This window comes from Neopsephotus bourkii, unplaced genomic scaffold (assembly GCF_033783945.1).
Source record: "Neopsephotus bourkii isolate Nb327-2 ecotype Australia unplaced genomic scaffold, CSIRO-AGI_Nbou_v1 NB_952, whole genome shotgun sequence".
Classification (NCBI taxonomy): domain Eukaryota; kingdom Metazoa; phylum Chordata; class Aves; order Psittaciformes; family Psittacidae; genus Neopsephotus; species Neopsephotus bourkii.
Window position 1 is genome coordinate 148,699 of NW_026901446.1, and position 15,947 is coordinate 164,645.

At 37.3% G+C, this 15,947-nt stretch overlaps 1 protein-coding gene across 7 annotated transcripts in view; it reads right to left on the reverse strand.

Moving 5' to 3' along the window:
- Nucleotides 1–15,947, reverse strand: part of LOC133215119 (nipped-B-like protein) — a 170,960-nt gene that overhangs the window by 73,143 nt on the left and 81,870 nt on the right. For 6 of the 7 annotated variants that reach the window (XM_061358888.1, XM_061358887.1, XM_061358884.1 and 3 more), the window contains exons 8-9: nt 11,832–11,925; nt 1,883–2,515 (exon numbers count right to left, since the gene is read on the reverse strand). In XM_061358888.1, the coding sequence (XP_061214872.1) occupies nt 1,883–2,515; nt 11,832–11,925 (727 nt within the window). The remainder of the gene's footprint in view (nt 1–1,882; nt 2,516–11,831; nt 11,926–15,947) is intronic. The other variant, XM_061358885.1, reaches the window with a different exon arrangement.

The window sequence follows — 15,947 nt, forward strand, 5'->3', positions numbered from 1 at the left end:
TTCTACTCAACATTATTCATTCATGTCTGAAATCTCAGCAGCCAAAGTGAAAGGAGCTGCTGTCTAGCAACATACCACCAGTGAATAAATTGTGAACACCTGTCTTAATATAAGGTAGCAAATCCTGCACCTGATCAATACGAATTGCAGGAACTCAGAAACAACTGAGACCTGCCAGAAGATGCAGTTAGAAGGGAAGCATAAGGTTGAAATTATTTTGGGAAGGTGGTTACTGAGAAGTAGTGAAGGGGAGAGATCACTTTCTATAAAAACCACTCCTTTCCCCAAAAGAAACAAATCAGAGTCAGCCCATGGCTACGTAATTATGGTAAACAAACTTTACAACTAATGCTTAGCATTTCCTGAAAGCCAGAACAAAAGATAAAGTGTGTTTTAGTCTTGCTTTAAGTGCATTTTTCCAGATGCTTCTCAGCTGTGATGAGATTCTACCTCAAGTGTGCAGATAAAAAGGTTTTATAGTACGAGGAGACGAACCACAAGCCCTCTATCAATAAATTTAAAATCAGTAGAAGAGATTTAAGCTAAGAGGCAAATTCCCCATTTCGCTAAATTAAAATTAAAGGTGAATACTCTTACGGTGAGCACACATTTTCTTCTTTATATTCACACACAATATTTCCTAAAAAGACTTAGTCACTAAACAAGAAGTATCTAATAAGTTAAACCTTTTAGTAACTGCAAAAAACACATTTTCAAACAGACACACAACTCTCTCCTCCTCTCCCCCTGCCTCAGCATCTTTAAAAATAGAAGAAAAAAAAAAAGAAAAAAGGAAAACCCCAATTGGTTTAGGGAGAAAATTTGTGCTCTCTGTGCCAGTTACACAAGCTGTATCTAAATTCAGTTGCATCCACACAGGAACGTCCAAAATTGACGATTTTCACATTACAAAACTTACAAATTCAGGATTTGCATCACTTTCCACTCTGCAAGATTTTACCTGGGAGTGTCTAATAAATTAGAATTTTACTGTAGAAGACTTTTTCTCAGAAGTTACATAGTGCAGAGGAAGTTTGTGAAAAATACTTATGTTAACCTATTACTACGTAATTCATAAAATACATGTTATCTTTAAGATTTACATATGGACTTCGCATCTGATTTGGGGATTTATGAACTCTGAGACCTTCAAACCAGTTAACAACAGAGAAAACAAAACAAAACAAGCCAAAGAGGATAGATTCAATGAAATCAGTTAGACAACCAGTACAGCTACTGAAGTTAAAACATTTCAGAGATGTATCTGGTTCTGTGCTAGAGACTACATAGATACATAGTAGTAAAGCTTGTAATGCCTACATAATAATGAATATCCAGCTGAACAAACATTGGAGACAAGATAGTAGTGTATCTTACCAGATCATTACACTTCTTTTAAAAGAATAGATGTGATTTTAATCTAATGCTACCTTCACATTAGGCTCAAATGTGTATTTTCATAAATCAGGCAACATGGGTAGTTAATTAAAAATTCAACTACCAAAACTTACTACAAATTTTGACTTATGATACTGCTGGGATTTTAGAAACTATGAACAACATCAATTGTACATCATTCAGTCTCATGATTCAAAACAAGAGTAACTTCAAAAAGAATTTTGAAACAAGATCTTCACTTTCCATACATTAAGACCCCAAATAAAGAATACTAGATATTAAAAATATGCATATATGAGAGGTTACAGATCATTGTTGGAGGGGAATGGAGATGAATGTCACAGAACCTACCCTGAGTAAACAGAATTGAACTATGTGACAATGGCAAGAAGTTTTTTTACTATATATATATATATATGGAGCTTATATGCATATATATATATTTATATAATATATAGTGTATACACACATACAATCCTTTTACCTTTATCTTGCACTTCTTTTGAAAATCGCTCCCTTTCAATAGCTGATTCACGTTCTATCCGCTCAATTTCAGCCAATGCATCCAACTCTACTTCATCATATGACGTTATAGTTCCTTGTTGCGAAACCTGTTGCTGTGTCTGTACCACAGGAGTTTGAGGTTGTTTTGCAGCAACTGAAGTGTTCTGTTGTAAAACAGGCACTTGTTGTGCCTGTAGAAAAGCTGTCTGTTCGTGCTGCGGCAAACACTGAGCAGCGTTTAGTGGGCGGTTAACATCCTGTGGAGTAACGGGTGTTTTAGAAGTCTGTCCTGGGTACTGCACATTAAAAGGAATATCACCCTCTGACACACTGCTGTTTTCCAAACCAGAAAGCATATCATCCTGCTGGTCCATATCCGAAGATCTTACACGAGAGAGTCTTAATGTAAGCTTAGTGGAGTCCTTGGAAGGAGAACTAATGATATCATACATTGCAGCTTTTTCAGTCTGGTCTTTTTCATCCTTGCCTAACTTCATTTTCTTTTGTTTCTTTTGCTTTCTTTCTGGAGAATCTAACAATAGGTCTGGGGGAAGATCTCTAGGTGATGAATAAGGTGGAGGCTGAGACTGTTGGATTAAAGGTTGTCTTGATCCTAGAATAATAATTCAGAAAAACTGAACAGTTATGTTGTTTCATGTTTATATAAAAACACACTAAATATAACCTACATAATTTTAATGTGTATTTCTACATATATATCTGTGTTCACAAAGGTCTAAATAAGATTGGTAGGAAGCACATCATTTCTTGATCAAGATATAATCTAGATAGTTGCAGTGCATTTCCTAGGAACTTCAGCAGTCTACTGCAGGTAGGCAAGGGATCATTTCAGAGAAGATGAAATGAAAAAACCCACCACCAAAAAAGAATAAAAATAGTACCTGCATGTTCAGAATATTAACTATTAGAAAATGGTCAATGAAAGCAAGTTGACTACAGAAAAAGGAAAGATCAAAAAGATTCGTAACAAGGTCCGGTGATGAAGACTTAAATGATCAGCGCACAAGCATTAGCTATTTCAGCCACACATTTTAATTCTTTTTTTCAAGAAAAAAAACCAAAACCAAAACCAAACCAAAACATACACAACCTCCTAACTTTGAACCTGACAGTTCAGTTTCAACTTTTTAATTTTTATTTTATTTTAAGTAAAGTCCTTCCAACCTCCCCCCCTTGTTACTATCTAGATAACACTAACTGTGTTAAGGTATTTTCTCTGCCTTATCTCTCCTCCCCACTCTTTTAATGTATGAAGTTTTTCTTCTACATGCACTTATTCCAGGCTTTAAGTGTACCTAGAGAAGTTTTTAAAAGAGGACATTTTTAATTAAAAGCACTGTCCAATTAATCACATTTAAATATCTTGTTCCTCAAATTAAACTAGCTCCACGTAAGTGTTAGCCCAGAAAAAAACTCTGAAAAACAGAGAAGCTTTTCAACCTGTCCTAATCATAATTTTTACCTCTAATTTTTGGCTTAAAAAGGAATACTGAATGGAGGGGAAGCCTTTTGGCTGGACCAATAGGACCAGCCTCCTCTTGTTAAAGCAAACATTTATCAGATTTATTAATCCATTGGGAATGCTGGTCTTCAGAAAGTTGTGACTAAGATTATTATTAGTCATTCATTATTATACTCATCATTATAGGTCAGTACTTCTAACAATAATAAAAAACTGTAATACAGGTTGCCATGTGCTTCATTCAAGAAACACTACTAAACAAGAAAGCAGCTTTATTCTGCAGCTAAAATTTCTACTAGATATTTTAAGAAATATCAAGAACCATTAAGTAATGTACTGACCTGTACAAGAAAGTAAGTAATGTACTGACCTGTACAAGACCTCTAGCAAAATTTAAATTCAACTTAAAGGTGTGCCTTTACTGATGACTTTGCACACACTGCTACACTTATTTCCTCTCCCTAGTACATTCTGTGAGAATACTTCTGTATATAGAGAACAGGTTATGAAATGGGTTTATCTTGCCCCTTTTCTTGATCACTGGCAACACCTTTATACTCTGCCAATAACATGCACAATGTTGGGAAGTCCTATTTTGACTAATCTCAATTCTCAAGAACTTTCCACTATTCTGCTTCCCCTCCTCAAATTAGATACCACACTCAACCACCAGTACTGAATTCCCAGCTATACCCTGAAAATGTCTCACTTGTTTTTCAGAAAAAAAAATCTATTTTTGTGATGCTCCCCCTAGTACTGTCTCTTTTGGTAATTTAAAAGATTGTCTTAGCGTAATGTGTAGCAGAAATCATTAGCTATAGATTTTATTTATTCATTTTATGGTAATGACTACCATTCAGGACAAGCTGCATTTTCACTTCTACAAATACTACAAGCAGCTCAAAGCTTTTTGAAGAAATCTTACTGACATCTTACTCTTGAATTATCTCTTACATGAATATTTCTGAAGTTGCAACAATTGAACATTTACTGGTTTTCACAGTTACACTTCAAATAGAGGACAGAGATTTGATTCTCCCTTGTCCTAAATTTTTAAGTAAACATGACAAGATTGTTCTGATTTGGCATTAATTTGGCATTTGACATGCTGAAAAACAATACTGCAGACACAGTATTATCTTTGGGTGGACTTGAGGAGGTCAGAAGGATTTCAGTGCATTCCATTGAACAGACATAGAATTCAGTAAATGAAGAAACAAAAGCAAAAAGTTTTCCCTCTCTTAGGCAGCACTACGAACAGATACCTGAAAGTGTCTTTCTCCTGAACGAAATTCCTGAAACGTTGACAGTAAGGGCTATAAGCTGCACTGTAAGTGCACATGTTCTGGCAGTAACTTCACATATTTATGAGATGTCTAATGATGGTTAAGCCTCTGGCAACTAGGAGCAACTGAGAAGCTATAATTCTTATATACTGAAGTGAAAAGGAATTGAAAAAGATGAAGTGCTCTGGAACAGTTTCACTCCACTTCAGCTATTAGCAGTTTTGAACAGGTATCACACATTGACTGTGTACCACATTCTATTAGATGCTTAGACATCAGACGAAACATCACCCATTCTACAGACAGAATTTTGTCTATTACTGTTGAAGTCAGTCTGCAATATGGGAATTAGTCTTCCTATGGGAGAAGGTTTGAGCCATTGTTATGTCTGAAAACAAAGCTCTTAACAAGACTTCTTGACAACACAAGAAATGTTTGTGTAGAAAGAATACACAGACACACAGTTATGATCTGTTTGCTGAACCAGTTGAGATTCCAAGGTTGGTAAGTTTTGTTCTACCATATGCTGTCAATGTAGTTAGTAGTTAATATGATGATCTTCGGAAATGATCTTTGGGAATGAATGGAATTTCAGCAGCTTTTAAGTTTAAATCTAGGGTTGTCCAGTAATTCAGGAGGGAAAAATCTGACCTTCTGTAGTTCATCTTCCATAGCATCAGTAAAGAACGCCATGAAATCACTCTTTATATAGCAGAAATATGTAAAACGTGAGATAAAAAAATTCTCCAAGTCATTGTATCATTACCAAATACCAAATATTGATGGTCAACCAAATAATACCAAATGTAGCTGAGAAGCAGGTAACATCAGTAGCAACTCAGACCTCTACAGAGAACAAATACACCCATCAACAGTACCTCCACAGTCTTTCAGTCATCCTGACCACCCACAATAATCCTGGAACTGGATCTCTGTATTAATTAGTTTTCCTACTGATTTCTAGTGGTAGATGGTACTGAGTATGGAAGTTTTATCAACTGTAGCAACTTTTAAACGATTTTTTTCTGTGACTCTTGACTGATTTCTTATCAAATCCTTTATAATGCAAGCAACTACAAAATGCATTGCATTGGCAGTGACTTAGCCTTCTTGAAAATGTAGTTTCAAAACCAGTTCCTGTTCATTTACAGAGCTTCACTCACTCATTGCACAACAGTAACTTCAGTAGCAAACAAGTAAGCTTCTTTCCAGGAGACTGAAGACATCACTGACATCTCCATCTTCCGTTTTCTGTCTACACACTTTCAAATCACACCACAGTAGTTGCATCTCACTTAAGCATTCATGATACTTTCTCTGATGATATGTAAGCCCATTCACAGTAAAGGCTGCTTGCTTTTCAAAGCTGATGCATCAAATTCACACCACTGATCGCTTTCTTTGTTGTGACCCACATAGTTAAAAAACAATTATTAAGGTTACCAAGAACTTAGGATTCACATATTTTACAGAATTTTAATAAATTACTAGATTTCCACTTGTGCAATAACTTCCAAAATTACTCAAACTTCCAAAGGGTTACTCAAAACCATATCTTCATATTTCTCTGACTCCCCTGCAGATAAAGGTTTTCAGATGTTGACAGAAAGTCTTTCACCCATCCTACATCCTCTTTAGCCAGAAGCACCATTACCTATGCATGAAAGCTGGCAAAAACCTCCTAGTGAACAAATGAAGACTAATATCTAATACTTGGTTCATGGCACGTTGGAGAGAAACTTCAGGAACATTCAAGTGCTACACCTTTTTAAATCCATAGCAAAGTGATCCTCAAGACTCTAGGAGCATTATTTAAGTGGGTACCAAATTGTTGTACAAACCTGGACACAGCATTCCAGACTTTTTACTGGGAAAGTCTCTGGAAAGACAGGCTTTAAGAAATTCGTATGTGCTACTTGTTGATTATTAGACTTCACATCTGAGTAATTACATTGTAAATAAGATCCTGAAGGCAGAAGCTGGAGAAAAAGAATCAGAGCATCCATTCTGCATTCATACTGATGTTTATCTGTCAGAAAGCTAAGAACCTGATGATGACACAGAATGTGAGGAACACACTACTGACAAAAGATTTTAAGAGAATGGAGTTACAATGTGTAAATGTCTCATACTTTTTTTTTTTTTAATTTAATATGATCCTATTTACCACTTTCACATAAATGAAATGTTTTCATAAAAATGGGATCAGACAAATTCATCCTGGATCTCTGGCTAAACCAATCTCAGAATTGGTAATAATCATCTTGAGAATATGTGTCTTCAGCAGACTGAAAAAGAGAAAAACTCCCTTTAAAAGGATGGTTAACGACTGCCCAGTGCTCTACAGAGTCCGTATGATTTAAGTACATACTGGAAGAATAAATTCTAGAACTAGGTACTAGGACTGAGTAATGATAAAGAGGTAGTATTCCAACGTGAATTTGTTAAGTATCATCAAATCAAAATAATATTATTCCATAAAACAATCTTGTGGATTAAAGAGAACTGAGTGCCATATCTAGCCTTTAGCATATCTTTCTATGTAGTTTCTCATAACAATTTCACTAACAGCTGAGGAAGTATGATCTAGACAAAAATACAGTAAGATTGCAGTATACCGGATAGCAAAAATGCATTCATCAACTATCAGTTGTTCTTGGTAAAAATGGATGGAAAGTAAGTGAACAAATGCAGATTTCCAGAACACTGTCTTAAGAACAGCAGTTTAAATTATTTGTTATTTATAACTTCTCATGTAACAGGCTACTTTATTAATCTAAAGATCATAACAGCTTTTGGTGTTGAGTCTTTGACAGGCCCACCACTGCTTTCAAAAACAGAATCAAAAATTACAATTTTCTTGACTAATTAGAGTAACTTTTTGAAACAAAAGACATTCAGTGAGAAGCACAGAAAAATTTTATTCACTGAGAAAGAACAATCGTAATATCATAAGAGGAAGATAGATAAGCTCTACAGAAAGACACCAATATGTTTAAAAGAACTTCCAATATGAGTATGAAGTCCTCATATACAACAGCAGTATCATACAAACTCGTCTACTTTTGTGACTACTCATCCTTCTAAGTCTTCAAATAGTTACAACTTGGGACAGTACAACTCAAGATAAATGCACACCACTTAAAATTCAGGCAGAAAAAAGACAAGTAGAAGCTCAGAAATGGTGGCTTACGTAAAGATGACATGAAGAGACCATGCTGCTCTGCCTGGAGAAGATTAGATTAGTGCAAGACATGATAATGTTCTTTGATATGTAAATGACTGCTACCAAAAAAAAAAAAAAAAGAAAAAAAAGAAGAAAGGACATGAATGGTTCTTCCTCACCCACTGCAACGAAGCCAAGAAGTGTCACGGCTAACTGCAACAAAAATTATTCAGGCTAAACATCAGAAGGAAAGCTTTCTAGCACTAAGAATTCAAATGGGCTGCATGGCAAGAATAAGGGAGTTAATTCCATTGTAACAACGGACATTTTAACAACAGCATTTTTGTAACTGACATTTTAATAACAAAAAAAAAAAAGATGGAGGTTATTGGGAGTGATACTGGTACAGCTCATCCAACATCAGATAGGATAAGATGATGGGAAGCATCCCAGTCCTTTCCTGTTCTATTTTCTAAAATCACTGAATCTTCCTCTAGAAATCTTACCCAAGCTTTGTACCAGATATAAAGAAATCATTGCTTATTTTGATAAATAACGCTGACATCCATTTTCAGAGAGGACAGCTTAAATTCAAACTTAAAGGGACAGCACATGAGATAAAGAAAGAACATATACTGGAAGGTTTTTAGGCACAGACTGCATTACTCATTTTCCACTTACTCTTTCAATAGTTTTCAGGAAGGAGTCCCACCACTTTCTCCAGAGCTTCAAATGCCTCATGAAAAAACTCAGCTTTGGCTGTTCTAGCTTAGGACTGATGTATTCAGAAAGATTCTTGCATAAGAAAATTAAGACTTGAAAAAAGAAACAAGAATGAATGTTTATTCTCATCCTGTCAGAAAGAATCTTTTGAGTAAATTTCTTCCACCTTTCTTTTGAAGGAGAAAGGATGAGATGACACTTTTTCTTAACAAATACTTTTGCGAGCACTGAAGTCTGTATACTGATCTAAGAAGATTCCTAATTCTTCTTGCCACCCACAATGCACTGAGAGGCAAAGTGTAAAGAAATCTCTCTGAAGAAGCCATATAAATCCCTGTAAAAGTAAAAGCAATCATTCCAAAATTTTCAGAAAATAATCAAATACACATTAAGAATTTCTGGAGGGAATACAACTTATTTCTAGAAAAGACTGCAAAATCATATACTTTCAGAAGGATTATTGCTAGTCCTAACTTAGACATTTTCTCAGGAGTTTAGGAAACTGTATGGAAACAGGACTCTAAATTATATGAACACTTCTCTTTGGAATGCAATGGACTAAAATCATTGTGGAAAGCTTTCCTTTATACAGATCTTTAGATGCTGTCTTAAACAAATCTTTTCCAAGGTACCGGAGCTGCAGGAAACAAATGGCTAAAGGATTTTGATGTGTGACTGATCTTGGGTAACAGAATCCACACAGTATTTCATGAGATCAACAAAAGGTAAACAGTCCATGTTAATTCTTCATAGGTGAATAAAAATGATTTTTTTAAGAAGGTAGATGTTGTAACATACGATAGCATGAAAGCACAGCCAAAGGACAAACACCAGCCTAGAACTTATGGATAAAACTTCAGCTGCTCTGATACCTTTAATAAAATAGAAGTATAGCAAAGATTCCTGTAACAGAAATTTTATTCCACTCAATAAGTGAATAAACAAAATCATACAACTTCTTCCACCTCTCAAATATTTGCCCGAGCTGAAAACTTCTTACTTGTTCAGATTCTGTCAAACAGCCAGCCACAGTCAGTCTTAAAGTAATTCAAGACTCTGAAATCCCATTCTCCAAGTCTCGAGAAGTCCTTGCTACTTTCCCATCAAAAGTACAAAGTACAGTCTGTACCTATACCTTTGGTAATCACCTCAAGTTTCTATGTTATATAAGGAAGTTTAGATGTAACATCCTCCCTGAGATCTCTCTTTGTACTGATGATGTTTAGTCCTTTTTGTCCTCCCAAACAAATAATGAATTATTTTGCTAATTTTCTTTATCAAAGTGTGCAACCTTTCAACCAAACTTCCAAGGCTAATGAAAATACCAAAAACAAAACCAAAAACCCCACAATTTTTTTACATCGCTGGAAAATTTATCATCACAACTTTCACTCCAAATAATAGGCCAAAAACTGTCAGGGATCCCACATTCCAAATATTACTTTAATTATCTATACCTCTCCCATACATTTCTAGAATATGAGATTAGAGAAAGCAAATGTCTGGCAAGATCCTTGCAGCATCAAGTTCTCTCAATTAAGGTTCATTAATCTCCTTAAGAAAGCAAAATGTGTGCTTTAATAATAGGAAAACTAAAGCTAACACACAGGTCCATAAATCAAGAAGCTCCTCTCTTACTTTTTCAGCCCCACTAATGCTGAAACATTATAATCTAGACTGTAAGATCAGACTGTTTTCAGAAATAATCTGAAAAGTTACCCCTTCAAAACTGGGTTCTGATACAGTCAAATGAAACAGCAGCAGCTTTAACCAAAAAATAATTCAAATATTCTTCTGTCTGAGCGGTAACCATGTATCTGAGTGTAAGTAGCTTAGATTCACAATGTTGTTGAACTGATCAGTGTGACAAAGACAGAAGAAAACCACATTCAGTCTTCACCATTTACACAAATCTTACAAGTCCTTTAGCACACAACTTCATGAAATTCTGATGATGCTGGCATGCTTATACAAGTATTTCCACTTGCCACTTGAGTCACATTTCTTCTATCACTGTTTAACAGTATATGCCTACAGAAGATGAACTACAGAGATCACTCAGCAGTCATAGGATCATAGGATAATTCAGTTAAGAAGGAATCTCAGGAGGTCTTTATTCCGTCCTCATGCTCAAAGCAGGGTGAGCAAGGCCACATTAGGCAGAGCTTTACTCAGCCTCAACTTGGAAAAGATAAAAAATGCACAGATTCTCTGGACAACCTTTTTCAACACTTGACTGTCCTCATAGTGAAAAGATTTTTCCTTAGACCTAGTTAGAACCTCCCATTTCAACACAAGTCCGCTGTATTTTGTTCTTCCTCTACAACACTGAAAAGCCTGACCCATGTCTTCCTGATAATCTCATCATAACCACAGAAAAGCTGCTCTAAGGTCCATCCCTGCCAAAGGCATCTCTTACCCAGGCTGCACAAGGCCAGTAACTTCACCTCCTCTGGAATCTCCTGTCTCCTGTTCTCATCCCCACCTAACCTGACCATCTGGAAAGACTTAATTTTATTTAGGGCTAAAGAGGAAGAAAGTACTGTGGCATCTTTGTTATATAAATTTATACATAACAATTTATATTTTATAATATATACATCTTTATTCTACATAAACACTGAAAAGGAAAATTAGAAAGAATATGCCCAAATCCCTACCTTACTAAGTCTCATGTACCTCAGCTGTTGCTTCTTAGGGATAATACTAAAAATCGCAGTATGCATTCCAGATTTTAGCATAAAGAATTATTTTGAGCAGATTTTTCCTCTGTTCCCTCACCAGACTGACAGTTCACCCTAGCCCTTCTCCATAGCTAATTTTTTCAGCCTTCATTTACGATATATGTATTGAGTTCATTGCACTACATTCAATTTCATGTCCTTAAGATTTCATGATTGCAAGTGCTGCATGTTAAAACACTTTTGAGCTGGTTAAGCGTTCAATACTCGTAATGCTGCCTTTAAACCATTTCCTATGTAGAGCAACTGAAACCACTCTTCTAAAGAACTTAATCCTCATATTAGAAAGGATTTAAAATCCTTCTGTCCTCCATGAATTTGAGCTTTGATTTGAAAGATGATTAATCAATATTTGGACTTTCGGAAATTTCTTCTGGATCAGGGCTCAAAGTAATTTTGTATCAAAACATAACTTACTCTCTAGTACTTTCTGAATACAAAAGTCAGGATGAACAACTAAATACCTTTCTAAACATTCTGTTCTTTAAAACCAGGAAAAAATACACGGATATATGTGACTGCTAGACTACCTTTAAGGGTTCCATCACTTCCAGCTGGAGAGCACACTGACTGTGGTGATCTCAAGGAAAAAGATGCAGCATTCCTTATTGAAGGATCGCCATCCTAAAGTGATAACGATAAAAATGAACGTTAGAAATATGAACACTTGATAAAAGACTGAAATTAGCACTTAAGCTGATAAAATGGATTTGACAAGAAAGCATGTAAGAAATATCTGAAACATACTTATTTACATAAAAATATTTGTAATTTAGACTGCAATCAGATTATATAAGCAACATTCCAAAGAACAATCAGCCCTAAGAATAATATATAACCAGAACATGGACATAAAAATAAATCTATGTACATGTCTTCTAGCTAGATAAGCACTTTTGGTACCACATTAAGATTCCATTTAGAAATTTTCTGTTGCAAGCATGTATAGCAAAGAGCTGAAAAGTGGCAGATATATGACCTCTATACAATGTCAACTGAAAGAAATTGAGCATAAAATGAAGATTTTCAAGACAAACTCAGATTTTTTTTTTCACTTAAGCTACCTTAAAGTTTAATTTAGAACACGATCTTCAACAGTTAAGCAAATTAAGACTTTGTATCATCACGACTGAACAGAATCTCTAGCATTCTCATTGCAGCAGCTGAGATAGTCTCATGTAAAACATAACTGGAGTGACTTTAGCTTATTATTTCCTGTCTCAACAGTTAGATAGGAAAAAACTCAATGGCAGTATAAAGCACCTCCCCAACATAGCAAACAAGTTCTGCTGTCGTCTTAGCTCTACACAGAACAAACTGCTTGAATGCAATCCATAATTTCTGACATACTTCTTTATAATAGTAATGACAATATCATGATGTCCACACTCTATCTTTAATAATGTAAATGTGTCCTTCTTACCCCAACACTACCTCAAAACTAAACATGAAACCCACTATTCAAACTACCACTTAGTGTTCTACCTGGGGTTTTTACTGCTTTCATGGAGCCCTCTGCTGGTCAGGAATATACTCGGTCACTCAATGACCTAACTATATTTAAAACTTCTTCAGAACAGTATTTCCCATTTTTAGCACTCTTTTTTTTTTATGCAACATCTATAGGAATTTTTGAGGAAATAACAAACTAACAAACATGTATCTATGAAGATACAAGTTCTATAACTGTAAACAAACTGCAAAAAGTCAGTTCTTTTAATGAGTAGTCATTCAAAGGAAGTCTTCAAAGAAATTCTAAGGTTATTTGACCTTTATCCTAATTAAATTGCTTGTTTCAGTAGCTAATATTCTAACATGGTTCCTGTTGAGCTAGCTCAATACATGCAGCTCTTACATTATTTTTTTTCTCCTGAATTATCTAATAAATACCTTTTATCCTTCTCACCAATCTCAACCAGATTGATAGAATATTAGAAGCCTCAACTGTAATTATGCAGACACATGTTTGCATGGGAAAAAAACAGTAGTCAGTAGTAAGTTAGAAAGCTAAATTGGCATTTCAAGGAGAGAGAACCCCGCACACTCCCTGTGACAAGGGCCAAACAGCCAATTTCCACACAGCTGCAGACTAGAACAGTGTAAATGTTACACCTTGTGAAGGTGTAGATGACACTGCTTACAGAAAAGGAAAGTGCTTGATATTCATGGACTTACAGTGCTTACAAGTCAAAGAACATAAATCCTTAAGAAACCAGATTTCACCAGTTGCATTATCCATGGGCACTTTGAACACAATTCTATCAGATTTTTTCCACTTAGTGTTTTTCCAATTAAAGCAACCAGTGAGGGTATGCTATATGTTTTCATAGTCTGCCCATTTTGAATAGTTACATTTGTAAGCTTTCATGAACTAGGATGTGGTTGCATTGCTTGCATCATAAAATTAATGATGAATATTTTTAAATACTCCCTCTTTAGAATTATGAAGTTATTCTGAAGTTATTCTTAATTATTATGAAGTTTTTCAAAAATCCTGTCTTAACAAACCCAAGATTATCTTGATAGTTTAATATAGTTGGGTGATATATGCATATTTAATCGAACGGGGATGGGGTTGTAGCTGGGCTTGCCTCAGTGGGACAGTGCTCCGGAATTGATGAAGACTGGGAGGCCTCCTGTAATCCTAGGGTGAAAACGGTGTGCTCAGCTTGCTCCCTGAAATGTCTGTACGCCAATGCGCGCAGCAGGGGAAATAAGCAGGAGGAGCTAGAAACCTGTGTTAAGTCAGGAGATTATGACCTGGTGGCAATTACAGAGACGTGGTGGGACAGCTCACATGACTGGAATATAGTCACGGAGGGCTATGTCCTTTTCAGGAAAGACAGACCACCCAGGCGGGGTGGTGGGGTTGCTCTTTATGTGCGAGAGCAGCTACAATGCGTTGAGTTCTGTCCAGGGACAGATGATGAGCGAGTCGAGAGTCTGTGGGTGAGAATTAAGGGGCAGGCTGGCAGGGGCGATACTGTTGTGGGGGTCTGTTACAGGCCACCAGATCAGGGTGAGGAAGTTGACGAGGCCTTCTACAGGCAGCTGAGAGTGGCCTCACAGTCACAGCCCGTGGTCGTTGTGGGGGATTTTAACTTCCCTGATGTTTGCTGGAAGGACTACTCAGCAACCCAGCTGCAGTCCAGGAGGTTCCTCCAGTGTACACATGATAACTTCCTCATGCAAATGGTGGATGAGCCAACCAGGAGAGGTGCGCTGCTGGATCTCATCCTCACTAACAAGGAGGGTCTGGTTGAAGGAGTGAAGGTTGAGGGCTGCCTCGGTTGCAGCGACCATGAGATGGTGGAATTCAGGATCTTGTGTGGTAGGGCCAGTAGAATAGCAAGTAGAATCGCAATCCTGGACTTTAGCAGGGCAAACTTTGGCCTCTTCAAACAATTGCTAGGGGAAATCCCATGGGCTAGGCTGCTTGAAGGTAAAGGGGCCCAAGATAGTTGGTTGACGTTCAAGGACTGTTTTTTCCGAGCTCAAGATCAGAGCATCCCAACACGCAGGAAGTCAAGGAAGAGGGTCAGGAGACCTGCATGGCTAAATAGGGAATTGCTGGGTATGCTGAAGTGGAAGAGAAGAGTTTACAGGTCATGGAAGGAAGGGCTGGCCACTTGGGAAGAATATAAGGCTGCTGCTAGAGGATGTAGGAAAGCTGCTAGGATGACTAAGGCCTCCTTGGAATTAAAGCTGGTGAGAAGGGTCAAGGACAGCAGAAAGAGCTTTTTCAAATACATGGCAGATAAAACTAACACCAGAGGCAATGTAGGCCCGCTGATGAACGGGACGGGTGCCCTGGTGACAGAAGATACAGAGATGGCAGAGTTACTGAATGCCTTCTTTGTCTCTGTCTACTCTGCCGGAGGCAGTCCTGAAGAGCCCTGTACCGCTGAGACCTCAGATGAAGTCAGGTCAACGGAGCGGTTTGCCTTAGTCGATGAGGAATGGGTTAGAGACCAGTTGAGCAATCTGGACATCCATAAATCCATGGGTCCAGATGGGATGCACCCGCGGGTGCTGAGGGAACTGGCAGAGGTCATTGCTAGACCGCTCTCCATCATCTTTACCAAGTCTTGGGAAACGGGAGAGGTGCCTGAGGACTGGAGGAAAGCAAATGTCACTCCTGTCTTCAAAAAGGGCAAGAAGGAGGACCCAGGTAACTATAGACCAGTCAGCCTCACCTCCATTCCTGGGAAAGTGATGGAACACCTTATCCTTGGTGCCATCTTAAGGCATATCAAGGATAAGAGGGTTATGAGGGGCAGTCAACATGGCTTCACCAAGGGGAAGTCGTGCTTGACCAATCTCATAGCCTTTTATGAGGAAATAACACGGTGGATGGATGATGGCAGAGCGGTGGATGTGGTCTACCTTGACTTCAGCAAAGCGTTTGACACAGTCTCCCACAGCATCCTTGCAGCTAAATTGAGGAAGTGTGGTCTGGATGATTGGGTAGTGAGGTGGACTGTGAACTGGCTGAAGGAGAGAAGCCAGAGAGTTGTAGTCTATGGGGTGGAGTCTAGTTGGAGGCCTGTATCTAGTGGAGTGCCTCAAGGGTCAGTACTGGGACCAGTATTATTTAATATATTCATCAATGGTTTAGATGAGGGAATTGAGTGTACTATCAGCAA